General features: G+C 38.8%; 1 protein-coding gene across 4 annotated transcripts in view; it reads left to right on the top strand.

The window, feature by feature from the left end:
• Positions 1-953: 953 nt before the first annotated feature.
• galnt7.S (polypeptide N-acetylgalactosaminyltransferase 7 S homeolog) overlaps positions 954-16,043 on the top strand; it is an 84,237-nt gene continuing 69,147 nt past the window's right edge. Inside the window, exons 1-2 of one of the 4 annotated variants that reach the window (XM_018243206.2) lie at positions 954-1,677; positions 3,512-3,635. In XM_018243206.2, the coding sequence (XP_018098695.1) occupies positions 3,516-3,635 (120 nt within the window). In that variant the 5' untranslated portion in view covers positions 954-1,677; positions 3,512-3,515. Of the gene's footprint in view, positions 1,678-2,871; positions 2,891-3,511; positions 3,636-16,043 lie in introns of those variants that run through there. The other 3 variants (XM_018243207.2, XM_018243205.2, XM_041579520.1) reach the window with 3 other exon arrangements.

Genomic DNA, 16,043 nt, shown 5'->3' with positions numbered 1-16,043 from the left:
TATTGAAGGTTTTTGGTTATTTTGCTTTTTATTCAGCAGCTCTTCAGTTTGCATTTTAAGCAATCTGGTAACTAGGGTCCAATTACCCCTAGCAACCATTCATTGATTTGAATGAGAGACTGGAATATGAATAGGAGAGGCCTAAATAGATAAATAGAAGGATCAGTAATAAAAATTAGCAATAACAATATATTTGTAGCTTTACAGAGCATTTGTTTTTTAGAAGGGGACAGCGACGCCCGTTTGAAAGCTGCAAAGAATCAGAAAAAAATAAATATAAAAAATAAACAATGAAAACCAATTGAAAAGTTGCATAGAAATGGTTGTTCTATAACATACTTAAAGTTACTTTAAAGGTGAACCACCCCTTTAACTGATTAGTCCCCCCACATCCAGCGGCACAATGGATCTGTCCCTCCCCCCCCCCATCCAGTGGCATAATGGATCATCCCCCATCATCAAGCAGCACAGTGTATTACTCCACCCACATCCAGCAGCACAATGTATCCCCCCCCCACATCTAGGTTTGCCAGCTGGCCGGCCTGGCAGGTTAAAATGTTGCTTGATGCCAATGTTATTTATAGGGAAAAAACATAAAAATATATGAAGGGCAGTATTTTTTTCCAGAAAAGGTGGCAACCCTACCCACATCCAGCGGCACTATGGATCTGTCCCTTCCCCCCACATCCAGTGGCATAATGGATCATCCCCCATCATCCATCAGAACAGTGGATTAGTCCCCCCATATCCATCAGCACAATGGATCCATCCCTCCCCCCCACATCCAGCGGCATAATGGATCACCCCCATCATCCAGTAGCACAGTGGATTAGTCCCCCCATATCCAGCAGCACAATGGATCCGTCCCTCCCCACCACATCCAGTGGCATACTGGATCATCCCCCATCATCCAGTAGCACAGTGGATTAGCCCCCCCCACATCCAGCGGCACAATGGATCATCCCCATCATCAAGCAGCACAGTGTATCATCTCACCCCACATCTAGTGGCACAATGTAACTAACCCTCAGTGCAGTCAAGTGGTTGTCAGAAACAAGCTCCAGCAGCAATTGGCAGAATTTACACCCCAGTTTACGGTACGGAAACCATTTTAGGACATTCTCAGCCAAAGTCAGTGTCAGCGATGCGATCTCTAAGCACTCGGAATGAGGCTTCGATAAGGCTGACGAACGAGCAGTCGAATCTGAGGGAAGATCAAGTAGGAATTGTGAGACGTGAAGGCTGAGTCACATTCCGTTTTGTAAGGAGATCGCATAGCACAGACACCCTGTGGCTGAAGATGTCCTAAATTTGTTTCCGTAGTCACTAACAGTCAAGCTACATCCTCCTACAAGTATTAGCTCTCCGTGTTCCCTCTGGACCAGACACCCTCACTTTCACCCACCCCCGTTTGAACCTCCCGCTTACTGACTGCAGCTCCTGGAACAGACGGTCACCTGGTATAGACATCATGATCACATGGTCGTGATGTCATCACGGTCCTACCAGAGGATAGGAACTGGCTGCTACCCTTTCTCAGTTAGCTGGCAGCTTTCACAGAAGCAGCGTCTATGCTCGTCTGCGTGCGGCACTTTTGTTTTGTGGCTGCAGCTATTCCTCCTTCTCGTCTGGCTCTGATCTCATCACTTTCACCTCGTGTTCCCACGTCTAGCCGAGGTCTGATATTTGGGGTGCCTGGCATATGGGGGTGTTGTGACAATTTCTCTGTATGGATGGGACGGGGTCGCCGATCTGAGCTCGGAAACATTGGGATTTACAGATAGAGGGGGTCAGTGGTGGGGGGAGTCAGTTGCACATAGCTGCTGTCACTGATCTGGGATCTGATCGTTGTATTCAATTGGCAGTAGTGTGTGTGTGTGTTGGTTGGATAGGGGACATTGATCTGAGCTCTGTTAGTAATTTACACACAGTGCTGGGTCTTTAGCATATCCAGCTGTAGCTAATACATATCTGTGCTCTGATATCACTTTACTTATGGTGGGGCCAATCATCTGAAGACCAGTAGCCCAATCACATTGTGCATGTGGCTCCAGTGGTCTGATGCAGATGGCTGCCTTTTTAGGGGTCTGCTAACCAAATCCACCCCCCTGTAGCCATCCATATAGTCAGACATATATGATCAAAGCAGCAGATTCAGATTTGGCACAAATCAATTATAAATAGGCTGTAGCTCACCTTTAGTATATGTAGGTGGATTCTCCTGCCAAGGTGTTCTGTGTCCACACCCAAATTGATACAGTCAGTATTATAATAGAAAGCAGGACAAATCCAAGGCAGTAGCTATGACTGCAAAGTGCTTTTATCGGGGGAGCATTTTTCCCCAATAAAAGCACTTTGCAGTCATAGCTACTGCATTGGATTTGTCCTGCTTTCTATTATAATACTGACTGTGTCAAGATTTGGCACAAATCTTGTGTAAATCATATGCACATTTACATAGTGACTGTAACTTAATGGATGTGTCATATTTGGGGTCTGCTAGGCAAATACCCCTACTGGGGCCACAGATCTAGAGCCTGGTCTCCATATTGAGCTGCACAGACTGGGTGATGGCTAACAGGCTTGCTGTCACTGTTTGTTGTTACGTTGTGGGGACGGTGACACAGGTACCAGAAATGAGTGCAGCCAGTCACACCTTATAACGACAACAAGAAAAAAAAGTTTTGCACGTAATAGAGAGAGCAGGGGGCAGCTACAGCACAAGGGAGGGGAAAAAAGGAACTGAGACTTGTGAGTAGAGGCAGCTTACACCTGTGCCTGTGGTATATACATAGAAGGTGTGTGGTACAGGGCTTTGCAGGTGTTAGACAGCAGGGCATGGGAGTACGTGAGCTGAACGTTATTGCTGCAGATGTGGAGGTGACTGAAGGTGTGTGTATTGCTGGTTAAATACGTGGTTGTGGGTGAGTGACAGCGTGTGCAGCACAATGAGGCTAGTGTGGGTTTTTATTGTATTGTATACATATAGTCTGTGTGCCCTGCAGTGCTTACGTGCTGCTCTTGCCTGTTCTTTGCATTGGTTATACAGGTATGAGACATGTTATCGAGTATGCTCGGGACCTGTTTTTTGGGGGGGTTTTTTCCGCGTAAGATGTAATTTGGGTCCGTCAAACCTTAAGTCTGCTAAAAAAATTGTTTAAACGTTGATTAAACTCAATAGGATTGTTTTGTCAAATTAAGATTAATTATATACTAGTTGGGATCACTTACAATGTACTGTTTTCTTATTACATTAAAAAAGTATTTTTTTATTAATTGAATGATTTAATTAATAGGAGATGACCTTCCCATAATTTGGAGCTTTCTGGATTTTAGATTTCCTGATAACTGATCCCATACCTGTACTGAGCAGTGCAGAACTGCTGGTGTGTTTGTACTGTGTGTGTGCTATATGGCAGTTACACTGTGCTGCATTCAGGTCTGTTTTAAAAAGAAGACTCTGGACTATTCTGCTCAGCTTCTCTCCCTCCTCTTCCTCTCTCCTTCACAGCATTATGAGGCTGAAGCCTGGCTTTCTCCTGCGCAGCCTGCTGGTGCTGGCCACTTTTTTCATGTTTCTCATCATCTGGACCTCTTTTATGAGCTCTGGGAGCATAGAGTCACGGATAGAGCGGGTGAGTACCCCTTTCACAATAGCTTGTCTTTATGTGAGATGCCAAACCTGCAGTGTTTTAGCTGTGCGGCTACTGTAGTGGAATGTCACGGGACCTGTGGCTGAAAAGCTGCACATTGGATTGGCTCGCCTGGGGTAACCTTTGATGTTTTTTTTTCTATTATTCATTCTTATGCCTGATATTATGTAATTTAAAAATAAATAACCACCCATTAGTCTTTTGCTGTGGGGCCTAAAGCATGTCAGTAGCCCCTCCAGTTATGATAAGCATAAGAGAGTACTTGTGCTAATTAAAGTGCCTTCATTATAAATCACCTCTTCAGTGCAATATGTGGTACTAAAACCAAGTGCACCTCATCAAAAATGTAAAGGTTTCCAAGGTAATATAATATAATATGCAGCCAATTTTATTTCCATTCTACATAACCATAACTTTAACTGCAAGGGTGCAAAGGATTTTTTTTTTGCCATTCTTTTGGTTCCTCTGTTTTTGGGAAATTAAGTTTTTGACATATGCATCCTGTACAGTGCTGTGCTGCATTGAATTGAAAGACAGTGAGATTAGACTGCCTAGCTGTCCAGCATTTGATCACATCCCTTTGTCCACCAATAAGGTTTCATATATATATATATATATATATATATATATATATATATATATATATATATATATGCACACCATTTACAGGATAGAGTACCTAGGTGCCCGAGCCAGCAGGGTAAATGTAGAGATGAAGAATGGCGGCACTCGCAGGATTTTCAGGCGAAATAAAGAAAAACTTTTTATTTAACTCAACGTTTCGATCCCTCACAGGGATCTTTCTCAAGAGTATACAAACATGTATGTGTATATATATATTAGGGTTGCACCGAATCCAGGATCGGTTCGGGATTCGGCCAAGATTCGGCCTTTTTCAGCAGGATTCGGATTCGGCGGAATCCTTGTGCCTGGCCGAACCGAATCCGAATCCTAATTTGCATATGCAAATTGTGGGGTGGGCGGGATTTCATGCGACTTTGTGTTACAAAACAAGAAAGCAAACCAATTTTTTTCCACTTTTTCCTTTCCAGCCCCTAATTTGCATATGCAAAGTAGGGTTCGGTTTGGTATTCGGCCGAATCTTCCAAGATGGATTATGGATTCGGCTGAATCCAAAATAGTGGATTCGGTGCATCCCAGAGAGAGAGAGAGAGAGAGAGAGAGAGAGAGAGAGAGAGAGAGAGAGAGAGAGAGAGAGAGAAGAGAGAGAGAGAGAGAGAGAGAGAGAGAGAGAGAGAGAGAGAGAGAGAGAGAGAGAGAGAGAGAGAGAGAGAGAGAGAGAGAGAGAGAGAGAGAGAGAGAGAGATATATATATAGAGATATATATATATATATATATATATATATATAGAGATATATATATATATATATATAGATATATATATATATAAGATAAGATATATATAATATATATATAGAGATATATAGAGATATATATATATATATATAGAGATATATAGAGATAATAATATATATATAGAGATATATAGAGATAATATATATATATAGATATATAGAGAAATATATATATATATATAGAGATATATAGAGATATATATATATATATATATAGAGATATATAGAGATATATATATATATATATATATAGAGATATATAGAGATATATATATATATATATATATATATATAGAGATATATATAGAGATAGATATAGATATGTATAATGGTGCTTGAAAGTTAGGGACCCCATGAGTTATTATAGTATTATTATTTATTACTATTTCTATATAAATATAATGTACGTGTGCAAGGATGTTCCTTTTGGGTACTAGTGGCTTACACTACCCAGTTTTGTTCTGCATCCCATTGTTGTTCAGTGCTTTCCTGATGGTGGACTCATGAACATTGGCATTGGCCAATTCAAAACTTTACCTTTGGTTCTTTTGAGACCTGTCACAACTGTGTTTCTAATCTTTGTTGGTCAGCCATTCCAGGGGTGGGTAACCGTGGTGAATATGATCTGCAGTCAGTCGACTAGTTGTGTCTAAACTCTTTAGAAGTAGTTTTATAAACTTTATCAGTCTGTTGAGCTAGTCTGGGTAGAGCATTCAAATAGGCCCTAGCATTTTAGGTACACAGAGGCCCACATAGCCCCACCTGCCCATTAAATAGTGACTTTCAGCACCCATCTGGCATTTGCCAGAACCCACAGATTATCAATCTGGGCCTGCTGGTTGGCGTCACCAAATCTCCTTTGTTCGTGCCATGACACATTTCGAAAAACCTTTGTTGTTAAAAGTTTTTACAGCTTGTGTGAAGTTATATTCATGCACAAAAATTGAAAATTCTATAGCCTTCACAGACCTTCTAGCACCACTGTATGTATGTATGTATGTATGTATGTATGTATGTATGTATGTATGTATGTATGTATGTATGTATGTATGTTTTTATATAGGGTTAGGCTGTACACATCACTGTACATTAAATTCATAATACTTTATCTTCAATTCATCTTCATGCAGCAGTTAGGTGTAAGATAAATGATCCAATATATCTTATAGGGTGGCTTCCTTTCCTAGCAGATGAATTAGAGCTCATTCAAATAACTGATTCCAGTGCAAACAAATCTAACAAAATAACTGCCTTCTGCACAAATTCTGCATGTAGAGAGACAGGATTTCTGGTGATTTAGAGTCAGCTCTAATACATCTTCTAGGCAAAAGGAGCCCCCCCCCCATAAGATTTATTGGATCTAACTGTCAATGACACCCAACTAGTGCTTGTAGAGAGAATGAAGAGAAACAGATGCTGAGAGAGGGATAGTGAAGATAAACGTGATTATGTCAGAAACGGTGCAGAATTTTTAATTGATTGTATTTAGAAAGTTTCTTATTTCAGTATGATGAAGCTTATATAAAATTTTAATTTTTGCGATAGTTCCCCTTTAAGCACTAGGCAATTCTGCACCTTATCAGAAACTTATAGCAACTAAATGGTGTTTGATTCTTTTCAGCCAGCTGCGGGTACAACAGTGAGCAGTAAAAATGGATTGGTTGTCATCGGGTACAGACCAGTAATATAAATGAGCCCCATGTGTGTCATCTGTCTAAAAAGGGTATCCCTGGTTTAAATTGTTTTAAAATTAAATATACTCGTGTATAAGCCGACCCGTGTATAAGCCGAGGTACCTAATTTACCTAAGAAAACTGGAAAAATGTATTGACTCGTGTATAAGCCTAGGGGCCCCATGTCAGATTTCAAAATGTGAATGTGACCCGGCCGCAACAATTGGGGGACACTGGGCAGGTACCTGTTAAAGGGTCCTCTGTCTACCCCTATTTCATGTTTGCTTCCCTCTGCCACTTCCCCCCCCTGCCCTCCCCATCTGTCGCTCTCCCCACCCCGGCCCTCACGTCTGCTGCTCTTCCCTCTGTCACAGTAAAACGTGGCAGGTGGATGGATAATGCAGAATTTGTGCATCCACAAAGACAGTGCAAAGAAGAAGATATGAGAGAAGTTGTGGCTCCTTTTGCTTATCTCCCAACATCATATACATCCACGGAGAAGAGGCATTGGCACTTTTCTTGAACAAGAGGGGAATGAACACACACCTGGAGTTTTCTTAGATTGCATTTCAGACTCGGCACATAAAATCAAAATTGTGCCATATGCACCACAATTCCCCCTTTTCTATCACAGGACATGCTTATAAAGCTTGTTTTACTGAAATGGTTATTGCACTGATTGATGACTAGACAGGGTTGGCGGAATAAAGAACAAATGTGCCTCTGAAATTAAAGTATAAAAATGATGACATTGCAAATAGGCAATGTTTCACAATCTACCACTTCTAGATACTCTTGATTATTAATTACAGATTTCTTACCTCAGAGCCAATATAGGCTTTACCCTGGATCAGTTCAGGAGCTGCATAAGCTGGGCTTCCGCAACAAGTCATAAGATGATAATCTAAGCCACCCTTACATATAAAAGAATAGGAAGAGACTTAAGTACACTAGTTCAGGCTGGTTCTTCTTAATGCATTTAGAAACACTATGGCATAGTACTCAGGACTGAAGCAAAGGCTCCTGAAGATTAATATTTACAGCAGCCAAGGAGGATTGAATTTAGGTGTGCCACTAAACTCTGATACAGCACGAATAGACACGAAGGCAGAGATATTTGTACATCTACAGCTTTTACCAAACTTATACGCGGGTCATACCTCCTTCCGCGGCCCCAGCAGGAATGTCTGTGACTGACTGTGTCGCCGCCCGGAGCAGGTCCAGGAGCTCCGGGCGGCGCGTCCTTCCCTGCCGGCACAGGACAGTCCTGCTGGGGCCGCGGAAGGAGGTATGACCCGCGTATAAGCCGAGTTTGAGTTTTTCAGCACATTTTGGGTGCTGAAAAACTCGGCTTATACGCGAGTGCCAAAGTCAATATAGCTGCCTGCAGTGATCACCTCTTGCAGCACATTCATAAATCAGTGCAGATGCTTGGATGAATTTCTTAGCCAGGGAATAATCATATTCATCTAAAGGGCATGGTATGATATTACATCACAGCATTCCCTGGTAATATTTTAATCCAGGTGAGAACCAGATTTATGTCCAATCTAATGATCATATGAAGGTCTATCATCTCAAGGCAAGTGGGGGGCACTGTCGTGAGAAATGTAAATTCATTGCATTACATTGAGAGAAAACAGATAATTGTGTATTTAAGTAAACAACTCTTCTTTCTTAAGCCATTGTTGGGTGGTTGTTGCAAACGGCAAGTGCATCTGCTGGTCACCAGCTAAGGCTGCACATGTCTAATTTTTTTCTGTTTGCCTTTGCAGAGCTTTTACTATCCAATGTATGCCATACTAGTGATGTGTTGTTTGACCGTTTCTGATCCAGCTTCACTAGAAACTGCTGGCATACAAAATTTGTTCTATTTGTACCTAATAGGAATGCTCACTGTATACGTCAACTATTTGTCTAACAAAAATAGGTAGGCTATTAACTTATAAAAGGAGTTGTTCACCTTTGCATTAACTTTGAGTATGATGTAGAGAGCCATATCCTGAGACAATTTGCAATTGGTTTTCATTTTTTTTTACTTGTGGTTTCTGAGTTATTCAGCCTTTTATTCAGAAGCTCTCCAGTTTGCAATTTCAGCCATCTAGTTGCTAGGGACCAAATTACCCTAGCGACCATATATTGATTTGAATAAAAGACTTGGGAGGCCTGAACAGAAAGATGACTAGTAAAAATTAGCAATAACAATAATGTAGCCTTACAGGGCATTTGTTTTTTTTTTAGATAGGGTCATTGACCGCATTTGAAAGCTGGTAAGTATCAGAAGAAGAAGGCAAATAATTAAAAAAAACTATACAAAATAAATAATGAAAACCAATTGAAAAGTTGCTAACATTTGGCCATTGGATAACATACTAAAAGTTAACTTAAAGGTGAACCACCCCTTTAAAAAATGTATACAAATAAAATATAAATTCAAATATTAACCAGAGTTTGGTTAAATATATAGCTTTGCCAAAACGGTGACCGAAGCTTAAGTTCTGTGTGGTAAGCATTTGTAATAGTAATTTTATTTACTCTTATGACTTTATTGCCTACTCAAATGTGGCTTTTATGCAATATTCTATACACTTATAGGGGTTGTTCACCTTTAAAACTTTTTTCCACTTCAGTTGAATTCAGCAAAAATAAAGACTTTTTCAAGTTACTTTCCAATTTGTATTTTGTTTTTCTAATATTGAAGTACCTTCTAAAGCAACTCTGTGAGGGGGGTCGCAGACTCTTTAAACTGACACATTTAGTTGATACATGTGTTATCTTTGTCCCTGCTGAGCAGAATCCCTGAGTCTCATTAAAGGCAGCTGTTAGAATTGATACAATAGTTGCTAATATTCCACAGATACCACAGAAATGTATCAACTAAATGTAGCAAATTGTAACATGTCAGGGTATAAAGCAATTGAAAAAAGGCTTTGGTTATGGTGAACAATCTGTAAACTGAACTGAAAAAAGTGTTTGGAAGGCGAACAACCCCTTTTAAGATGGTTACGCTTAGTGATTTTGTTGTAAACACAAAAAAGGAAACCCACCAAGACCATAAGACACATGACATATAGTATTGTATAGTGCTGTGTAACCTGTTGATGTTATATACATAAATGATGATCATGTTGATGTAAGGAACACATTTTAGGGTATTAAACCGTAACCCAATGGATAAGTCAATAGAACATAGTAAACATAGGTGTTATTGAGTTCTTATTAGTTACACTGAAAGTAGAACTTCACCGCAAGGTTGGTGGCTGCCATGTTTGGACACATCACATCCAACTGGAGCCTCCACAGCTGCAATCACAGAGCTTAAGTTGTCACATTGGTCCTGGATTTCAGTTGTTGTGTTCCTGATCAGAGATCAGAAACTCTGACAGGCTTTGATGTTTCCAAACTTGACAGCCATCCCCCTGCTGTTAATCCCTTCATTGGGCCTTTAAGTAGCCCCTTGTGGGGTATAAATGATTTGGTTGGGGAGGGGTAAAGTGGGGGATATTTACTGTATATAAAAGAATTTACTGTACGTTTAAAACATTTAGTATGTATGTTTATTGCATAGTTGACTGTTTAATTCTCGTTTTGTTAATCATTGTTATGCTTTCTGGCTTTCATTTGAACAATAGAGAAGTTGGATATTAACCAAAATTTTTCTATGCTTTGTACATGTCATTAAATTCTTGGGATTTTCTCATTTAATAGTGTAAGACAAGGATTCTGCTTAGGCAAAAATAAAACGGTGTCGAAACTCTTCCACAGTTTTAACCAAGATACAGACCTCTCTCTCTCTCTCTCTTTTGCTCCCTCATTGTACGTGAGTCCTACACTGTGTGTGAGCATTCTAAGTTTGTGGTGCTTTTAAAATATATTAATTGTCTGGGGCTTAAAAGCTCCTTGCTTCTTCACTGTAGCTCCTGATTTAAGGGGAAGTGCACCATGGTCTTACTACTCACATTGTCTGCGGGGAAACTTGATTTCAAATGCACTGCAAACTTAGAATGCTTATTGATAATGGAGTAAGGGAATTATTCACAGGTGTATGTTAGTTGGCTGGGGCTTAAGGCTGGAACTAGACGTTACGCGTCCTTCCGATCCGACATGATGAGAGGAAGCTCTGAATCTTATGTAAGTAATACAAATGTCGCATCTACAAACTGCTTGCATACAACATGCAATATACGTTTGTAGATGCAACATTTGTATTACTAACATTAGATTTGGTGCATCCAATGTGATGCCTGCGCTTCCTCTCATCGTGTTGGATTGGAAGGACCTGCACCGTGTACTTCCAGCCTAAAAGCTCCATGCTTTCTCACTAGAGCTCCTGAGCTAAGGGTAAGTGCACAATAGTCTTACTACTCAGTCACATTGGCTGCTGGGGGACTTTAAATGCACTACAAACTTGTGCTCACAGAGTGTAGGACTCGCGTACAATGGGGGGCCTTGGTGTGGCACATGAGCTTACATATTTTCGTATATAGTGTATCAGGCTACTATTTGTTAGATACAGTCAAACACTTGTTTTGTATTAGACCAATATCTCCTTCCTTTGGTGGGCATTTCGGGCTCATCCCTTAGTCTATGGCCATTCTAAACATAAATTCCCTAAATGTCCTGATTTGGCCCAAAGAAAAAAGGTGGGAAGTATTGACCCTTATGCGTTCATGCAGACCATGTAGCCTTTCACTACAGACCCCATGTTTTGTATTTTATACTAAAAAGGACTGACAAACATTAAAAGTTTAGTAGTTATTGCTCGTATTTCTTTTCACGCCCCAATGTGAATGCATCTTCCCTGCAATTGTTGGCTGTAGGTTGAAATCCTGTATTTCTATATTTTGTTTGCAAAGATGGTTCTCAACTGGCTGTGACTGAATATATATCGCTAGGTTACTGTGCAGTAGAAATCTTTCTGGTGCCTTTCAGTTGTTCACTTGATGAATGTATTGCCTAATTGTATGTGTATGGTACGACTGTGGCAACAGGGATACGTTATAATCATCCAAATCCAAAGTTCCCATCTTGAAGTTAATTCCCGAATGAATGGCACATAAAGGGTTAATACATGATACGTTGTATAACTTGTGCAACAACAGGCTTACTTTTTTATAATAGTTCTGTAAAGAGCCATGACTGACGTCTGTTTGTATTGTAACCTAATAGCTCAGCCGTTAGATGCTGTGCAGTTTGACCACAACAACCCTACATCACAGCAAGCAATTTATATAAACGACGTTCTAACTTCTGAACCAAATCAGCTCTTAGAAAAGAGTGCCATCCCCATAGTGTTCTTTATAAGCAAACAATTCTTCATCTTTCTCTGTAATAATAAAAAAGTACCTTATCTAACCTATCATCAATCCATACTGATTGCAAAACAATCCTATTGTGAATTTTTTTAATATCCTTAAGGTATATTGCTCCACATTACTAAAAGATCACTTATCCTGAAAACCCTCCTGAGCATACCAGATTATGGAAACCATACCTGTATATCACTGATGCTCTTTCCTTTTGATTTATGTATTCAATATTTCTTTGATTTCTGTGGTTTGTTAGAAAATCAGAAGCGTTTTTGACTGCTTACAGTGTTTAATGGGCACGTCAACCCCAAAATAAAAAAAAAATGACCTGATAAAATAAAACCTAATTCTAAACAACTTTCCAAAATATATTTATGAGAAATGTTAGTACTTTACGGGGGTTATTTATCAAAGTCAGAATTTATCTCAATATTTTCTGCTACAAACTCCATTCAAACTCTTCTTTTTTTTTTTTAGGCTTATTTATTATAAAATTTCCCCAAAAATTAGCTTTGCGGGTAAAAAAAATCAAATTTTCACGATTTTTTTCAGATTTTTCCGTCTGATTTTCACGATTTTTTCCGAATTTCCAACTAAAAACTTCGGAGTATTTCATGAAACCCAGCGCACATCAAAAAATCATTGGAACTTCTCCCATTAACTTATATGCAACCTCGACAGGTCTGAGATGCCGGATTTTCAGATTCAGTCTTTTACATCCTCGGGGTTTAATAAATTTCAAAAAATTTGTGATTTTTTAAAAGTCAGATTTTATAAAAAAAAAAAAAAAAAAACACAACTTTTTCGTGATTTTTGCATTCGGAGTTTAGTAAATAACCCCATTAAAGTTGTTTGAAAATCAATTGCTATTAAAAGCAGCCTTTTGCTAAGTTTTGGTTTGTTACTTTTTAAACAATGTCTGAGTTTGACATCAAAGACAGGTCTGTTAATAAGTTGCCTTGTCTTACACTGTATTAGCAGTCTGAAACATCAGGGCAGAGACTAGAAAGGGACAGACAAACTGCTTTCAATAGCAATAATATACAAATAACTCCTAAACCATAGAAATTTTGTAATGAATGTACAGGAATGGGATCTATTATCCAGAGTGCATGTGACCTGAGGTTTTCCAGGTAAGGGATTTTCGCAATTTGTACCTTAAATCTACTAAAAAAAATCATATAAAATCATATGAACCCAATAGGCTTGTTTTGTCTTAGTAAATATTAATTATATCTTATTTTGGATCAAGTACAGTACAAGGTTCTGTTTTATTATTACAGAGAAAATGGGAATCCCTTTTAAAATTAGCCATCTAAAAATTTTGAATTATTTGATTATAATCTGTGGGAGACAGCCACCCCATAATTCGAAACTTTCTTGACAACGGGTTTCCGGATAACGGATCCCATACCTGTATATTACAAAGTTATTTAGAATTTTGTTTTGGCAAAAAAAAATTTTGGGGTTGGCATTGTGTGATGTGGTTGTTTTGTTCATGGATGCAGAACCTGTCTGCTGCAGTGTCAATGCTGTACACGTGTAACACAAACAGAGTTTGTTTACAGCCACATCATTTCTTGGCCACAATGCTGAATGGCATCATGCAGATTATTTACATTATGTATTTATCTGCATCTTACAAGTCAGAAGCACTGTCTCTAGCCAACACTCGTTTTCTAATTTTTCCCCCCGCTTTTTCAATATCCAGAATGCTCAGGACCTGGGGTTTTCCGGATAACCGATAATTTGGGTCTTCATGCCTTAAGTCTACTAGAAATTCAATTAAACATTAAATAAACCCAATAGGCTGGTTTTGCTTCCAATAAGGATTAATTATATCTTAGTTTGGATCAAGTACAAGCTACTGTTTTATTATTACAGAGAAAAAGGAAATCATTTTTAAAAAATTGGATTATTTGGATAAAATGGAGTCTATGGGAGCCATTCCGTAATTCGGAGCTTTCTGGATATCGAGTTTCTGGATAAGGGATCCTATACCCGTATTATGTTTTGGTATAGGTTATGTGCAATTAATTGCCCACAACTGTGTGAACTGATTATTTTATTTTTTGTGTGCGCCACAATTTGTTGTTTGTGTTCTTGTGTCATACGCACAATTTAGTGGCACACTAGGCATTTTCTCTGCCTGTGTTTTTCCAGAAAAAACGTGCACATGTATGTTTATTGATATAACACTATTTATGTATGTAACACAGTACAGCAATACAATAAATTAATAGAACAAACAGGGTGTCATTACAATAGTAAATATAAAGACAGGTATGGGACCTGTTATCCAGAATGCTCGGGACCTGGGGTTTTCTGGATAACGGATCTTTCCTTAATTTGGGTCTGCATGCCTTAAGTCTTCTAGAAATTCATTTAAACATTAAATAAACCCAACAGGCTGGTTTTGCTTCCATTAAGGATTAATTATATCTTAGTTGGGATCAAGTACGAGCTACTGTTATTATTACAAAGAAAAAGGAAATCATTTTTAAAAATTTGGATTATTTGGATAAAATGGAGTCTATTTCGTAATTCGGAGCTTTCTGGATATCGGGTTTCCGGATAAGGGATCCTATACCTGTACAACAATAAATACAAATTACAGTTACAAAAAAAATAAAGATATTAATGTCAAAAAGACAAGAGAATGGAGGTCCCTGCCTTGTAGAGCTTACCATCTGAGTGAAAAATGCAATAAATAGCGCTATATTTATTTGTATAGAGCCAACGTATTCCACTGTTCCTGAAAGTTTAGTTTATTGTATTTATCAATGTTATAGGGTCTGATGTTACTGTTTTATCAGCAACCAGTTACAGGGGATCTATCATGAAAATAAAGATTTGATTTAAGTCTCTTCTCACTAAAATAAGACATTTTCTAAATACAGGTATGGGATCCATTATCCAGAAAGCTCTGAATTATGGAAAGGCTGTCTCCCATAAACTCCATTATAATCAACTAATCCAACTTTTTTGTACATGATCCCATCCAAGATATAATTAATCCTTGCTCTTTTAAAATAACCAACTCCGGAAATCCTGTTTCTGTGCATACAGGGTGTTTACCAGAGTCAGTTTTTGTTTGTGCTGGAGTTGGTTATTTAATTTAAAACATCTACTAGGAAAGGAAAATCAGACATATTCGACCTAACTGGCAATCAAAATCTGACCCAGACCTCTGCATGAAGAGAGACAGATTGCTGACAGTGAGATACTGAAGAGTACTTGATTTCATAAATAGTACAGCATTTTTAATTTTTATATATAAAGTGTCTTATTTCAGTGAGGTGAAGCTTATGTTACATTTTGATATTCACAACTGATCCCCTTTAACCTCTGTCTGCTTTCATTCATAAAAATGCAGTGTCCTAACTGCAGCCGTTCAGTTCATGATGTTTCTCTCATTACATTTTCATTTCTCACTCCTGTCTGTGAGCTGCTGGCTGGCAGTGTAGGGAATTGTTATTCAGTGATAGCTTCATAACTACAGCTTCAACACTATTATTTGTGTATTCAACAGGTATACAGTCTAATATCCAGACCCTTGGGTCTTCCATGTGCGGTACAGTTTATAAGAATTTAGATGGCTAAGCTTTTATAAAACATATATAAAAAATATTTTTGTGATCAACTTGGATTTATTTTGGGTTAATTCATTTAAAATGACTTCCTCATATCAGACGAGCAGCAGACAAGAAATAAGAATAGTTTTATTAAACAATACACTGTGCAAATTGTATTGCTGGCTATGTGTGAAACCGGGATGATGGGTTACCCACAAAAACGTACTATGCTGGCGAGGCTCATACACCTCAGCAACCGCTCCTCCTCTGCCTCGCCATTCTGTCAATCCCTGCACTGGCTTCCGTTACCTTTCAGAATCAAATTCAAATTAATGACACTGACTTTCAAAGCACTTCACAACTCTGCTCCACCCTACATCTCTGAACTCATCTCTATATACTCACCCACTCGCTTACTACGCTCCTCTACTGACCTGCTACTCAACTCTTCTCTCA

The sequence above is a fragment of the Xenopus laevis genome, chromosome 1S (genome assembly GCF_017654675.1).
Source record: "Xenopus laevis strain J_2021 chromosome 1S, Xenopus_laevis_v10.1, whole genome shotgun sequence".
NCBI lineage: Eukaryota > Metazoa > Chordata > Amphibia > Anura > Pipidae > Xenopus > Xenopus laevis.
The sequence above is the reverse complement of the archived record's forward strand: the minus strand, read 5'-3'. Positions and strand labels throughout refer to the sequence as shown.